This window comes from Antennarius striatus, chromosome 7 (genome assembly GCF_040054535.1).
Source record: "Antennarius striatus isolate MH-2024 chromosome 7, ASM4005453v1, whole genome shotgun sequence".
Classification (NCBI taxonomy): Eukaryota; Metazoa; Chordata; class Actinopteri; order Lophiiformes; family Antennariidae; genus Antennarius; species Antennarius striatus.
The window spans coordinates 20,849,794-20,865,441 of NC_090782.1; the positions used below are offsets into that span (position 1 = coordinate 20,849,794).

Consider the following 15,648-nt stretch of genomic DNA (forward strand, 5'->3'; position numbering starts at 1 on the left):
TTCATTCTCAGTACGTTTTCAGATTGTGAAAGTATTCTGAAAGCAAAAATATAGTAAACTAGGACTTGTTCCTTATCAGTAATTTTCATTAAAATTACACAGCCTCCATTTGGTATCGACAGATGTGGCTTGAAAATCTTTGTTTCCTGGAAAACATTAAAATGTGACATGTCCAGTAAAAGCTACTTGTGCGTAGCACCTGACTGATCTATCATATCTACTCCTGTGTGACGTCTGACGCCTGAGCTTCTGTCACAGCAGCAGGTGTAATCTCATCTGTCGGAGTGACCTGCGTCAGCTCTAATCCCCTTCAGTCATTACACACACACATGCGCGCAGCCACACTCATCAATTAGAGCGCACATGTTGAACATCACGACAAAGCTTGTGACAATACCGCAAAGGGAGAAGAAGAAGTACACTTTATTGATCCTGCAAAGGGAAATTACATAGTCACTCAACAATATACAGGCCCCCTGAACACAAGGGGGTCTGTGAGCATGCAGTTAATACACATCAAGCTACACACATTGGGAGGCAGAGTGACGGGAATGCGCGTCAACTTGAGCAGCTTGTAGAGGTGATGGCGCCTTGCTCAACGGTGCCTCGGCAGCGGCTGGGAGGTGAGCTGACACCTCCCACCCTCAGCTCACGCTCCTGGTGATATCATGGCGGGAGCGGGATTCGATCCACCGATGGCTGGGGCGATCTGTCTACGAGACATCTGCTCTACCGCTGAGCCACTGCCGCCCCCAAAGAAAGCTACACAAGTCCAGAATCACCTCTACCCAATGAAAAAGTCAAGCACTACATGGATTTAAAATAGAAAATTAAATTTAAAAAAATAGTGAAATTTACACTTTTCAAACATTACATTTTATATACAAAACAAATAATGCATATGTTTTCGTATGTTGTTTTTTTTACCATTATGATCTTGCAGAAAGATATTCCAAGGCTAGTTGCTAGCCTGTCCGTCCAACATCTTCGCTAAGCTAAATATCTTTGATTGGTCTGAATGTTGAAATGATATGAGAGTGGTACTGTCCTAAGGTCACATCACATGTAACAGAGCAACAACGTCAATATGCTTTAATCCAGAACTTTCATGATAATGTTATAATAACTTACAGAATCCATTGGTTTATTTATATTTGACAATTTATATATGATAATTTATATTGTCAAATATAAATAAACCAAAGACACAAATGCCCCTGAGTCCTGAAAAAATCTGACGTGGATGAACTTATATCAGAGGTAGGTTTGACAAATAGGTAAGAAAGTGTTCTAAATCTATAAATGTAAGAATGACGGAGAACTAAAAAAGATAAGCAGAAAAATTGTGAGGCATAAAAAAAGTCAGTTGGTGTGCCAATTTAAAAATACAAAACACTAGCACACGACCCTTGAACTTAAATGGACTCTGATAGTGGTCCAACAAAGGCTACGTTGTAAAAGTGACATGTTGACCTGTGGTCCTCACGCACTGATCCAGGGCCCCCTTTAGCTCCATCAATTGGTTCCCTCCAACCCTCAGCTTCTCCCTGGGAACACATGAATTAAATGCAGACATAAACATTTCTGTCAAAATGGTTTCCTCATGTGAGACATTTTAGTATTTGTGGCATTTATTGTTTGGTGTATACAAAATCAGGGTGAGTGAAGCTAAAGTGGTTAGTTCAGAGGTTGACCTCATTTTATCAACTATAAATTCATTCCCTGTTACCAGTGACATGAGTTTCAGGTGAGAACACATTTTGAATGGCTCCACATGACATCATCTGGACTAAACTTATCATTTTCAACGAACATGTCAAAACCAGTATCTGCTTTTGGAATCAAAAGACGATCCAGAAACAACGGCAGGGATTTACACGTTCCGTATAAGGTGAAGGACATTTCTCTGGTTGCAACACACCGTGTAGCATGTAGCTATAAGAGCACATTCAAAAGCACACAGCTGGTCTTCACTGAATGTGCAAACCACGCACACAAACTGGCTGCGACGGTCTTGGCAATTGCTGCTTAGCAGCGAGACACTGAGGGAGCTTGTTGATCATTTGTTTCCTCCTCTGCTTTGTTTCCATTGGAGAATTATGTAACCTCTGGGGAAGAGACGGAGGAGAGGAAGAGCGAAGCAGCCACCTGTTTACATCCTTCTATGCATCGATACACTTCTCCTTCACTCCTGTTTTCATGACTCCAACAAATGGCAGGTTTAGGCAGTTCCAGGGCAATGTTGGTTTGTCGCGTACACGAGCTGGTTGTGCATTCCAGAAAGCTTCCGCAGACGCTGGGAGTGTGAAAGGCTTCCTATCAATGTGTTTACATTGACTCATTCATGTGACACGCCGGTTACATCTGAATGCACGCCGACAAAGTTGGTGACGCACACGAAAGTCACTGACCCAGATCGAGGACGTATACACAAAGAGAGGGAGTTGTGTTGCCTTTGTGTGTTATGTAACAGCCCCAGTGTGTCGGACAGGTAGTGGATAAGACAGCTATAGGAAACAGGAACCCTTACACTGAATTTAACACAATCTTTCAATGGTAGAAGTATTCAAGCCAATCGTTGTGTAACAGAACATCTCCAAGTGGGTTCCACCTCCTACATACTGATTTGTTGTTATGGACACACACACACACAACATCCCATCTCCCAGTCTCTGCAATTTCCATCTGAAAGTATGGAAATACTTGTTCTATTTTTGGTTGAAACTGCTTTCCCTCTTTGTCTTAATTCATCTATTCAGATGAAGTTGGATATAAACAAGCACCAGTCGGCTGCCTATCTTTTACTGAAGTCCAATTATGTCTTGGCCACATTTTAATGATGAGGGTTTACATAAACTTAAGGCCGAGGCAGTTTTTCCATTTAATGTTCATTTGAAAGCAAACATTTCCATCAGTGAGTGACTTGCAGTCAAATGAGTAAAGGCCAGCTGACTTTAATGCACTGACACTGGGTTTCCCCTTTAAATGTTTGACCTAAACTTCCAGCACACAGCACTGTATCCTAACTCAGAAATATTATATAGTATGAAAGAAAAGCTCATCCAGCTCTAACAAGGCTATATTCAGCGTTTTATAGAAAGTGAACCTTTAGTGAAACCAAAAGCAGTTTCGCACAAGCATTTTAAAAATTTATCACGCCCTCTTTGTTTGCTTGATCATCTCAGGAAACAACATAGACGCCCAGATAAATGGTCCTAATCAGCAACCTATTATGTCCAATCATTAAAGCTTAAAGTCCTTGCAAAAATCAACTCAAAAATATGACAGAAGTCCAGGTTTGAAAAAGCTAATGTTTTATTAGTGTTAGCTCACCACTGATAAAAAAAAATCAGATATTTTATCTTATTTTTAATAACGAACCCACCTTCCCCCATTTTCTTCACCTCATGTAGAGTATTTCATACTGCCTCTAGTTTGGTTAGTTGAATAAAAAAGTTGATAATGTGCTCCACAAGTCGTTCTTCTAACATAAAAGTAATGTGTAAATTTAGAGATAAAAGAGTGTGCTGAAAGTGTGACTGTAAGGGCAAACAGCTTTTTAAGGCTGTATGTCTGAGCTAAAATATAACGTAATGAATTATGTACAGGATAAATACTCTGTATCCAAATATCTTCAGGTTTTCAAATCAGGTCCAACTATCTTTGGACCTGAATTGAGTTAAAAGCAGACAGATTGTTCAACACGAGGACAAAAGGCTTCCTGTGGAAATGTCATAATGGTGGCTTTTTCATTTGCCAGATTTAAAAAAATGAACACTGGAGTCTCTACATCTGCTGTTGAGGCCTACTTCTACAAAGAGCTTCCTGTCGATGGGCAAACATGCACCAGGAAAGGAACTCCCGGAGGCCTTATATAACTAATGACATCATGCCACAGCTCCGAGCACCAAAATCAAATATTTAACGTTGAGGATAATGCACTTACTGCACATCACTTCACAGTAAATGTTACAAATAAAATATTTACAACCACAACACAGTCGGCTTAACTTTATCTCTCACTGGTGACCAGCTGGTAATGAAAGCTGAAGTGATGTAACTGGTAAGTGCCCGCAAAGCTCTTCCACAAAGTGGTGCGGTGGGTGTAGTCTTCAGTAGAAACTAAGCCTTTGGTTCCATCTGATTGGACTTTCTGATGATCGCACTCAACACTATCGTACTAATGAACATCATTGTCAACTGTGACAGCAACCGTAGAGCTCAAAGTCCACCAAGCTCCCAAAGAAAGTCTGTAAAATTTAGGGTTAAATGTCACATGACAAGGACAAAATCCCAGTGAAATGATAGAAAAATCACTTCAACTCCAACACTTCCTTTAATCTATGGGCTTTCATGACGTAACAGTCCATGTAAAAGTTTAGCGCTGTGGTTGAACTGGTTACTTAACTGTTATCTTTAGGCCACGCTCCCACATAAGAGAAAAGGTTGTGTAAAAACAGCATTGAATAATAAATCCAGACCCTTGAAGACAAGGGTGTGATTAAATGTCAACCGCTGACCTATAATACGTCTGTCTAACGTGTCTCTTAGATGACAAAAGCACAAATACCTGTTATAAGAGATGTTAATGATTGTCACAATTGTATGGAACTGTTGCCATGGCCACCGCTATTGTGGGTGCTCTGCTGGGGATTTCTTTGAAGAGGGTCAAACGGCCATAATTCTGGAAAATCAACACCCGTATGCCTGCCCGGGCGTGTAGCGACAAGGACCGCAAGAATTCAGAGAACTTGAAACCTGTTGCTGGTGGTGCGTGGTCGGACGGTGGTTGCTGCTAGATACGCACACACATTGTGGCGTTGTTTTAATACAATAAACCTCCAGAGGAATGATGACTAAAACTTATTGTAGGCCAGGAATAAAATATACTTTATTCTTGTCGTAAAAAACAAGGAGGTTTAGGTTCCACTTCTGGAAATTGTGTGAATTAAATGAATCCTTCATATTTACAAGCAAAGGTGAGATATTAACTGTATGTTTTGCTTCGTTGATATAATGTTCATGTATTTATTTATCATAATTATTCTGTTGGAGTGTGTGTGTGTGTGTGTGTGTGTGTGTGTGTGTGTGTGTGTGTGTGTGTGTGTGTGTGTGTGTGTGTGTGCGTGTGTCCTACCGGTAGTCTGGTTGTGAAAAACAATCAATAAGGTCCTTGGTTGTCAATCTGGACTCCAACTGATTACACATGATATTGAGCAGCACCTGGACTCCTTCTGAACCCGGAGTGGAAGACAACAACCTTGGATGAAGCACAAAAAACAGCATTTAGACTGATGTAAAAAATATTTTTTGCAATGAATCCCATCCTATGCATTCTTTTTGAACGAAACAAACAAAATGTATGCACAGTAGTCTTATAAACAAGTAAAATTTAAAAAAGCACATGAAATTACTAAATCCGTTAACCCCTTCACTACCTCCAGATTTGTCCACTTCTCTTACAACATACATGCATTATTAGCTTACATGCATGCTTTTGCACACTGGCTACATGGAAGGCTCTAAAACAAAATGAATACAGAGCACTTAAATGTGTTCTGTATCCATTCATCCCTCCATCGCTGATCACCACACGGAAATGCACACACACAAACACACTGCTCTCAATAAATGCATTACAGAGGAATACCCTGAAGGCCCGGGGGAAAAAAAACCCTCAACACTACAGAGAAGACAACTGCTGATAGGAATAAAACCAGAAACAGAAAATTGTTCAGTGAGCTGAGTCCCTATTAAACATATTGTGTCTCGAGTATCGTCAAAGAACGACCTACATTACGAGGGTCTGTTTGCCACATGAATGCCTAATGAAACGAAACCCCAGTTCATTCTCCTGCTTAAGAACCCGGGCACCATATTCTAACTGCAACGCAAAGCCCAGCAAGATTTAAGGCTGTAAGCCATCTAACATATGGATACAGTGGTACGTCATCATTCATTTTGAGTCATGTTTCTGGCTTTCTTGGTGATGTTAACCACGTGACCTTTTTCAGAGGAAAAAACACTGTGAGAACAGTCGGTAAAGCAAAGTTGTCAAACTGCCCGCTTGTAAAGTCAAACAATAAACTAAAGTAAAACTGCTGAGTCAGGTGATAATATTTTATGATTTCATCAGGCTAAGTGTCCTCTCTTCACATGCAAGCTGTCGTGTGATTCATGGGTCACATAAAAACATTTAGCACAGTCTCCGTAAAACACCAAAGTTAGCAGACTCACACAGGATCACGTGTGTAAAGAGGGAGTAGCAGCGAGCAGAGAGGGACCGGAGACACGTAGCTAAGACCGAAAGTAGTCGCATGAGTCAGCTGAGATACCTGCTGAAGGCGAGGAGCAGCTGTGAGACCACGGAGGACAGTTCATGCAAACAGACCAATGCGTCCTGCAGTGGTGCAAGACTTCCCATTGGATGAGCGCTCTGCATGGTGTGAGGGTCAAAGCCCAGAGCTTTGAACACTTCAATGCTGAAACGTAATGGAAAAAACTGACTTAAGGGTGAATGGAGTTGAAATCAGTATCAAAATAAACAATCTGCTAAGTGTTGTTCGTTCTCTGTGCACTTTTTAAATGGTCTTACTTGTAGCATCAACTGCCCTCGTTGCAAAAAGACTGAGTTCACTGTTCAGAAATGAGTTGTCGATTGAATGTAAAATGAGTCCAGGTGAAAAGTGAGGTGAAAACACACCAGCCTCAATGCTTCCCTTTGTTTAATCGTCTCAGTGAATTAGCAGGCGAAGCCTTTTTACACTCACCTTTTTTGAAACACATTATTCCAGACGTTTTCAAACAGAGACCACACCTCCTGGTGAGTCACCTGATTGGACACTGGTTGGTTGTCTTCATGACAGTCATCACTCATGATGATATCACCGACAGTAGATTCATCCTACACATATATAAAGACCCCAGTGACAAACAGAGACATAATCCTTATATACAAAAAATATAACAGTCACTAGTTTTGCTCATCATTACCATCTCTTCTCCAATATCTCATAAAGTACATTTGAAATGTAATTTGCTTCTTACTGACCTGTGTTTGCAGCTTATTGTAAATGTTGTTCATCGTAGAGAGGGCACCGGGAACATGGCTTGAACTTTTCTCAAAGGCTTTAACAAGCTTTTTGGCTTCTTGGAGAGCTGATAAGGTGCTACTGAGGTCCACAGTTTTACCTGAATAAAACAATGACCTGTGATCAATCAGATATGTCAAGGTTAATGCACATAAAGGTATAAATACCCCAAGATTATGTTTTTAGGGTGATTATGAGTACGTCTATCCAGGATTACATGATAACAGTTGCATTAAGGGTGCACTTTTATTGAAGAAATGCCCTTCCAGGGGAGGAAATGTAAGTTCCCTCAGAAATGCATAAAGACAGTATGAAGGTCCCTCCGGTACAGAAAACAACAAGACATCCATGTGTTTCCTTTCTAGTCAAGAAATTCTCATAAGCAGCACTAATGGTAGCCCTTAAAACACATGGGTCAAACTCAAGGCCCGGGGGCCAAATGTGGCCCGCCACATTATTTTATGTGGCCCACGAGAGCATAAAAGGTCAGTGTCTAAAAAAGAAAATGGTCAAAAGTCCGCTTTGACCAAAACTACATTTACCACAATGCTGTAATTAAGCCCATCTTAACTTTGACAAAACCGTTTTGAACAAAGTTAATGTCTTCACTTGTGTTTGATGTTATTTTTCTTTATTCTCTTGAATAGTTTGATCCTTGATTGATGGAGTTCAGTGACAAATTAAAAGAATTTGTTATAACAGAACAAATTTTTTATTTCGTGCAACTGTAATGTTTGTAACTTGATTAAGAAATAAATCCATAGTTATTTAACATTAAGGAGTAATTACATTTATTTTACATTACATTGATGATGTGGCCCTCGATGAAAATGAGTTTGACACCCCTGCCTTAAAATAATTAACCATTCTCAGAAATAGTGTTATATAAGTTGTCCTATGTGATCCATGTGTCTCTAAATGGCTGAATGGTTAGTAGGTCTTCGAGTGCATTTCTAACCGCAGCGCAGTTGTTGCAACATCTGAGTCCTGCAATAAAGCAATTAAAATCTTAACCGGAGTTTGTGAGAGTAAACACATCCAATAAAAAAAAGACTAATCTATGACAGATGACGACATTACTTAACTGTGATCTATGCTATCCTTGAGTAAATCTAACTTGAAACTGATACTCAGCTTTGGTCTCAAATCAAGACACTGCAAAAGGTGTGTCCTCACCAGAACAGCAGCACATTCAAAACAGCCTGCCCAACAGAGAGCAGGAAGTCACATGCAGTACTTTTCCTTTGCAAGATTTCATTCTTCACCTCACGTACTATTTATTTCTCCTTCCTATCCTCTTCCTCCTCCTTGCCCTACTCTCATTCTTTGGCACAGGTTCAAGCTGTGCAGAACAGACAAATCATAAATAATGGCACTTCACCAAAGATAATGAGAGGTGAACTAAATGTGTTAATGATTCAACGATTGGCATTCTTTGCATTTAATGGATTCCCAACACAGGTGACAGAGGGATCGAGTGACCCTGAGACGCTGACACATTCAGTGCTGTAAGCATAGTGTGATTAGATCCAGTGCAAGACTCACTGCAGTGACTGACTCAGCATCTTTCTGACACACATTGGACTGTCCCGGTTTAGCAGATGACCTGATTCTTAATGTAGGTCTGAGCTCCAGCGTGTCACACCACAGCGGACTAACGGTTTCATCTGAGGGGAGGAGGGGTGAATAGGGGTGGGAGGGTGACTCAACATAGCATGCAAAACAATATATCTCTTCCTTTAGACACCACGAGGAGCTCAGCTGAGCATTAGTCATATATATGAATATTTCTGCTCCCATATCTCACTTATCTGAAGTAAAGGAGGGTTAAATCATAAAATTGACATTGCATTTCTTGCTTCATCACTGTTCAGTGCATGAGAACTTTTTTTGAACTGCTATTTTTGAAATCACAGGGCTATAAATAGAGCTGATACCTAAATTGGAAAGTAGGACTCCTTTACTGTGTGAGTCTCAATTTCATTTGTGTACTCGTTTAAATGTAGTCAACAATGAAAAAAATATCTGGACCAAAAAAAAATAAATGTGAGAACACAAAATGGAAGTCATCACTTTTCACCTACATACCTGAGTTGAAGAAAATAAGAAGATTTAAAACATTCTGTAGAGTCCTGCGTGGGACGATGTGGCCAAATACAGCAATCCAATGCTTTTTGAAACACTGTAGGACATCTTGAAGAGTCCAGGGTGGTTTTAGATATACTATCTGTTAAAAGAAGAAGCAAAATCAACAGTCTCCCCAATAAATAAATATTAAACATTTGAAAAAACACCTCCAATCCCTCCATGTACTGTATGTGGAGGAATTACTTCTCAATTCCTCAAACTACATCAACAGTAATTAAAATAGTCTCACCCATAAAAGGAATTTCTTAAACAAAACTGTACCTCTAGCCAGAGGTCGTCGTAAACAGCCTTCATCTCCACCTCTAACACGTCAGACAGCACGGCTCGCAGGCAGTCTTCAAGTTCAGAAACACAAGTGCAAATCTTCTTTTCGTCCTCTCTGTTGTTCAGTTGCTTGTTATCTAAGGAGTTATATATACATGAGGAGTTGATTGACTTTTGAGCTCAGTAATGGAACAAACTAAACTTCTCATCTCAACAAACTACGTTGCACGCATTATACATGACTAATGATGACAAAAGACAGTAGATATTAACAAAAGAAGACGAAAAAGAACCAGACACAAACACACACAGGGGTGCCTCTAAGCATGCAGTATATTCAGTGGGAGGTAAGGTGACGGGCAGCTCCGACCAGGTGTGCCCCCAAATGAGCAGCTTGTAGGGGGCTGCCTTGCTCAAGGGTGCCTCGGCAGTGAGGTGAGCCAGCGCCTCCCACTGCCAGCTCACACTCCAAATGTTTCAGCCCACCAAGGTCTTGATCCGGTGACTTCCGGTCCCCAGTTTAAAGACTTGGTGGACTGAGCTACTGCTGCCCCGTCCTGTCGTATTGCTGATACACTTTTCAATGTGGGCAGGGTTAGAATTTGAGTCTCCATTCTTAAAATTAATCCTGCATCAGTTTTTCCTTCTAAAACCTGTCAAAACTAAAGTTGACACTTGCTGAAAATGCGAGCAAAACAAGGAAAACAGGAAAAACTAGAAGCAATAACAGACATGGTCAGCGCAAGAATGGTATGTACCGCTTTCTGTTAGATGATGACGCAACATGTCATATAATTTCCTGTTTTTCCAGAAGAACACATAGACCGTTGGCTCACCTTTCTCTGCGACTTCCACGGAAAGGCGCGTTCTTTCGTGGCTCTGTGTCTGCGGTGACGTATAATTCGTGCTCAGAATTGTCGGTGAGACCTGAGAGCTGATGGGAGGCGCCGCGGGAGCCTTTGTGTTTTGCAGGTGATGAAAGCCGTAACTGCTTCTACCGAAATCTGTTTCCAAATCATTCTTGCTGAGGGCATTCACTCCGCTCAGGATGGCTTTGCTGCATAGGTTTTTATCATTACTATAGGGGAAAGAGGGAAAGAAGTCAGGATCTGTATGGCAAAGAGAGCAGAAAATCAAGAAGATTCAGTCTCATCTGTTTCAAAGTGGCCTGAGTTTGGAGATGTGGCGGGTGGCAGAATATAGAAGTATGTGACAAATTCTACGCAAAATACTCATTAACAGAATCAATAAAGTAGCAGTGGAAAACAAGTAAATGGGTAAAAACAAAATAAAGTCAAACTAAACAGTGGCTGCTCCACTATGTAGACCAAAAACATCTCTGAACAGCTAAACTTAGAATTGCCTCCGCAGCACATCTATTCTTGCTCAATTACCCTGTCCGACCTTTTCATCCCAACTGGAACTATCTGGCTGGGCCCACTCAGTCACATGTTGTGCATTATTTGCAGAAGACGCACACTCTGCAGCAGTGGTGACAAATGATAAGAGGGGGAGGGGGGTGGGACTCACGTGCATAGGATGAGAGCGCACTCTGGGTACAGACGCTGGTACTGCAGGCAGCACTGGAGAACTCGGTCATCGTTATTCTCAGCATTAACACCATCTATAGAAAAGAAAAAACCGAGGGAAGAATGAGGCCAGAGGAAGAGGAGTGTGGAACAAAACATGTTGGTTTATATGAGGACAAGGAGTTGAATTTGTGATACTGATGGCTTGTGGCAAGCGTTTTACCACGTTATAAAAAAAAGAGAACAAAACAGGGGATTCAAAGAAGGTGAAAAAAATGGAGATTTCAGACATATCAGGAGATATATCTTCTTGAAAAGATTCTAATACCTCTGTCGAGCTATGATTTATAGCTACAAAACATGAATGGTGAAAGGTGTCCTTGAGTTTCACATAGATTATAGTTTAGGATCAAAATATGTTCGGTATTAACTAGGATTTATGTAAGTGTTAGATAGCCGTGACACACGGGGTTGAGTGTGTCGCTTATCATGAAGTGTCCTTGAGCATCCATTGTTACGTGTGTGTGTGTGTGTGTGAATATGATGCGAAGCTGGCCGTCTCTGCAATGCAGACAGTCAAACTGTCTCTGACAGGATGATTGGCTCTTTGTCACTAAATGACCAGTAGAATACTCACCGCTGCTCTCGGCAGCCTGCTGCATAGATTGACCCCAGAGGCGAGGTTCCCGGCTCTTCAAGGAGTTGTAAACGTATGAAATGGCGGGAGTCGCAAGATGAGCCACAGAGTGTGATAGGCCTCTCCCCTTCTTTAGAGAATCCATTTCCTGAAGCACTACCCAGGGAATGAGGACCACAGGGAAGCCTATGACTGGACAGGAAACGGGAAGGTACCAGAGGAGATGAATCTGTGTTTAGTGAATGCATTTCTTTAGGGCTAGCAATAAATTCCAAAAATGCAGACTCTGTATTTCAGACTTTTTGGCTTAAAGATTTTTAGACATTTTTGATGATGTGTGATATAAAATTAAACTCAAGCATTCAGTTTATGGCTGGACAACCTTTGAAGCCAACACTTTCTGAATACCTTTCATAATAACAAGACTTCGTTATATAAAATATGACATATCTATAAATGATTCAAGAAACATCAAATATTAGTCTTTTAAACACCTCCAAGACCATGAGATCTTATCCTTTTCACGTAATCCAGGTGACTGAGGAGAATGTTGGTATCCAAAACAAGGATCAGTTCTTGCTGGGGGAGCTGTTTGCCTGTAAAAAGAAAGGCTCAGGAGTAAAGAATTGATCTTGTTGGAGTTTGCTGAGTAAAGATATCGCAATCATCAATCAACTCCTCAAAGACATTTTTTACAGGAGTGTGATGATTTCGGTGAACTAGATCCTAAAGGAAAAAGTTCATTTGAGGAAAATATCTTATCTTGAAAAATTGTCAAACTTTTCACGAGGCCAATGTAATTCCAAATTCTAGGTAAGTTGTCGTTGTCAAACAGACGTATTATGAGGGACAGGCTTTTAGGTGCAGCTACACAATAAATAAATTGAACTGCTTTGGTGTAGGTTTGTGTTCTCAATGCTGCTTGCTCTAAAACTGAAGCATTGTGTCAAAGCAAACAGTTGGTCATTCCAGGTTATAACCTTGCTGTTCAAGGACATCATCGTTTTACCATTTCCCAGCATACTAAAAAATGAACTCACAGTGTGTGTTAATAGCTCCCTCTTCTGGTAGATCTATGTCCATGCAGGTGAGTTCCCCATAACTATGCATTACATTCACCTCCAACCTCTTCTCAGAGCGAGCAAGGTGAAGCTCTTCAACCACTTGAACCTACAGATATTTAAAAAAAATTACATGACAACAGCCTCTCTACCATTTTCAAGTACTGCAACGATAAAACAATTAAAGGGTTTCTTTAATACACCGGACAGTGACATGTTTTCACTTGAAAATTATTCATGTCGTAAAAATGGGCAAAGAGATCCAGTAAAAGTAAAGCTAACACTGACTTGTTCAGTTTGAATGAATCATTTCTTTTAATTACCTCAACACCCCACGGCTCAGAGACTGCGTCACATACGGATGGGTGTTGGCCTGACACGGATGACATCTTGTCTCGTCCTTCGGATGAAAAGCTTTTACTAATATCCACATGACTGGCAGCTTGTTTGGCAGTTTCCTCATTGGAGTGACTCGTTGAGGCCCCTAAATTTGAAAGTTTAGTCCCATGTTTTAGATCTTTGCTTGTTGAAATGGGACTATTATGGTCACCAGTGCCATCCACGGGCCTTGACTGAACTGTTTTTGGTATCTTAAAAGTAATGGGCGGACGTGATGCAGCTGAAGATAGTTTTTGCTGAGCAGCTGAAGACTTATCGGTACTATGTTTCACTACACTAACATTTCCTGGGACTGAAGGAACATTCTTCTCACTACTGGGTGAGGATGTTTGCTTGGGTGATGTGAAACACAACTTTGTGGTAGATGCAGATGGAGCTTTGGTTTCTTTACGCAGGCTCCTCTTAGCCTCGTAATCTTGTTGATACCGTCGACAGATGTCTTTGTACGGTTCCCTTCTCTTCCCACATGAAATATCCTCGGAGGACTTGCTTGGTTCCTTGGTCTTGGTTGTACTGCTCTCTTTTATAGCTCTTGGTGGAGCCACAGCTCTGTACTTCCTTGTCATCAAATCCTCTGCTTGGTCTCTCCGTTTAGCAGAACCAAAACTAGAACTCAATACCTGCTTTTTTAATGTCGATGGGTTCCTCTGGGGAGACTTTTCATCTAAGCAATCTTTAGACATCTCTTTTCTCTGAGGAGCTGCAACTGCATCACTGGTGTTCAGGGATCTTGATGATGGCTTTTCTGATTTCTTACTTCCACTGACAACAATAGTTTTCAGTGGAATATAATCTTTTGCTTTACTCGAGCAAGTTCCCAGGTGGAATGACACAGAGACACTTTTTGTTTTTGTACATTCCTCTTCCTGACTGCAAGGGTTCTGGTCTGCAGCTCGTGTCTCTGCCAGTCTGTAGACAGGCTTTTTGATCTGACGAATGCTTTGGGAGGCATCTTTAACTGGATGAAAAGTGCTACTTGTCCATGTTCCATAGCTACATGTATAAAAAAATTCAGATGAAAGATAATTATGAAAATATGAATCATGTAAAATGAAACAGTATCAACTGTTAATTGTTCTTAAAAGTTGAAAAATGATCTAACCTTTTCTGACTTTTTACATCAGTCTCCCTCTTGGCCTTTTTGTGTTTTCTGGTGGCATCTCGTTCTTTGGATTCCTAAAAAAACAAAAAAACAAAAACAAAACACACACACACACACACACACACACATTAAATAACCTGTAAAGAACCTGCAATAAATAGAAAATAGACCCTAATTGATGGAATTTTTTTTCTGCAGGCACCTTTTATTGATCACGATGATCAAGAAAAAAAAAGTGGGTTTCAGCTCTTGGAAATGATGATAATCATTTTTCACTGTTTTATGACATTTTATAGACCAAGTTATTAATAGATTGATCAGTTAAACTAAAAACAAGGCAGTCAGATGGCAACATCCCCTGAATTCAAAGTGTTACCCTGACCTTCTCGCATAGATCAAAGATAAATCCTAGTGCTCTGACCTACAGTCATTGATCATAGCTTTGAAGCGGGATGTCAAAATGTGTAAGTGTCAGATAGAGTAATGGTAGTTTAATACCTAGTAAGCAGAGGTTATATTGATATCTGATATACATCTGATATACAGTACCGGTTACCATTCTGACTGACATCTCTATAATTTTGTTGACTGAACTTAACAATGCTTTCACCTAATGTTTGCCCCTGTTTCATCAGTCATACTGATATTGTGGATGCAAAGAGATGATTTTCTTTCCCCCATACTCGGTTCAAAGCAAAATAGTTCACCAGAATGCCATCTCACCTTCTCATCGTCTTCACTTGAGGACGATAACTTCTTGTGTCTTTTCTTTTTTGACTTCTTACCCATTTTCCTAGGGATCAGATTTGGAGGGGAACAGATATTTTACCTCGGTGAATATTTGGAATAAGCAACTTTCAGCTTTACAATCATCTTCTAATGCATTCGATTTTGACATTCATGTATGGTAGAAACAGCTTAACTAGTGAAAAGACTTGATTCCCAATCAGGGACAAAGATTGCAATTAAACTGAGCATAACTTAATGTCATTCAACTTCACATCACATGCGCACAAAAACGAACAATCCTGTCAAAGCCAAAATAAGAGCTAACAAAAGTAATACTGCGTACTTGCACAAATGACACACACCGGGATGGAAACCTCCAGATCAAAGTAATTGTTAAGACTTAACTGTAGACTAAAAAGTGCAATAAAGGTTTGCTAGTAAACTTTAACACAGGACACAGCTAAACGTCACATTCTTGTCATACCTGTCAGGCTAAAGCTAGCTGGTGGAAAACAAAAATAAAAACATGACAATTCAGGTTAAATGTCTTCTTTGGTTGTTGAAACGTTCGTGGACATTAGATCAGAGACAGACAGCTCGACATTAAGGATTAGGGGAGTTTAAAGTTTTCCCAAGAAACGAAACTCACCAACAACCAACCCAAACATCCCTTACTGTTAAGTGACGC

The 15,648-nt window shown here is 40.5% G+C and overlaps 1 protein-coding gene across 6 annotated transcripts; it reads right to left on the bottom strand.

Moving 5' to 3' along the window:
• Positions 1–404: 404 nt before the first annotated feature.
• Positions 405–15,648, bottom strand: swt1 (SWT1 RNA endoribonuclease homolog). Of its 6 annotated transcripts, none has more exons than XM_068320275.1 (16): positions 15,610–15,648; positions 14,955–15,024; positions 14,232–14,305; positions 13,054–14,122; positions 12,710–12,839; positions 12,164–12,265; positions 11,670–11,861; positions 11,034–11,127; positions 10,340–10,581; positions 9,501–9,640; positions 9,180–9,318; positions 7,052–7,191; positions 6,771–6,904; positions 6,336–6,482; positions 5,138–5,260; positions 405–1,547 (listed from the first exon to the last, which is right to left on the bottom strand). In XM_068320275.1, exons 2-16 carry the CDS (start codon positions 15,018–15,020, stop codon positions 1,448–1,450), a joined length of 2,892 nt encoding a protein of 963 aa, XP_068176376.1. In that variant the 5' UTR covers positions 15,021–15,024; positions 15,610–15,648; the 3' UTR covers positions 405–1,447. The 6 variants fall into 6 exon arrangements, with proteins under 6 accessions (XP_068176376.1, XP_068176375.1, XP_068176377.1 ...); XM_068320274.1 differs by having other exon boundaries at positions 15,445–15,635; XM_068320276.1 differs by lacking the exon at positions 6,336–6,482 and having other exon boundaries at positions 15,445–15,635.

Excerpts from the sequence above, each read along its gene's own strand:
- swt1 (XM_068320275.1), bottom strand. The coding sequence starts at position 15,020 with ATGGGTAAGAAGTCAAAAAAGAAAAGACACAAGAAGTTATCGTCCTCA. Across the intron at positions 14,306-14,954 it reads CAAGTGAAGACGATGAGAAG|GAATCCAAAGAACGAGATGC; the intron begins GTGAGATGGCAT and ends TTGTTTTTTTAG. Across the intron at positions 9,641-10,339 it reads CGTGGAAGTCGCAGAGAAAG|ATAACAAGCAACTGAACAAC; the intron begins GTGAGCCAACGG and ends ATAACTCCTTAG.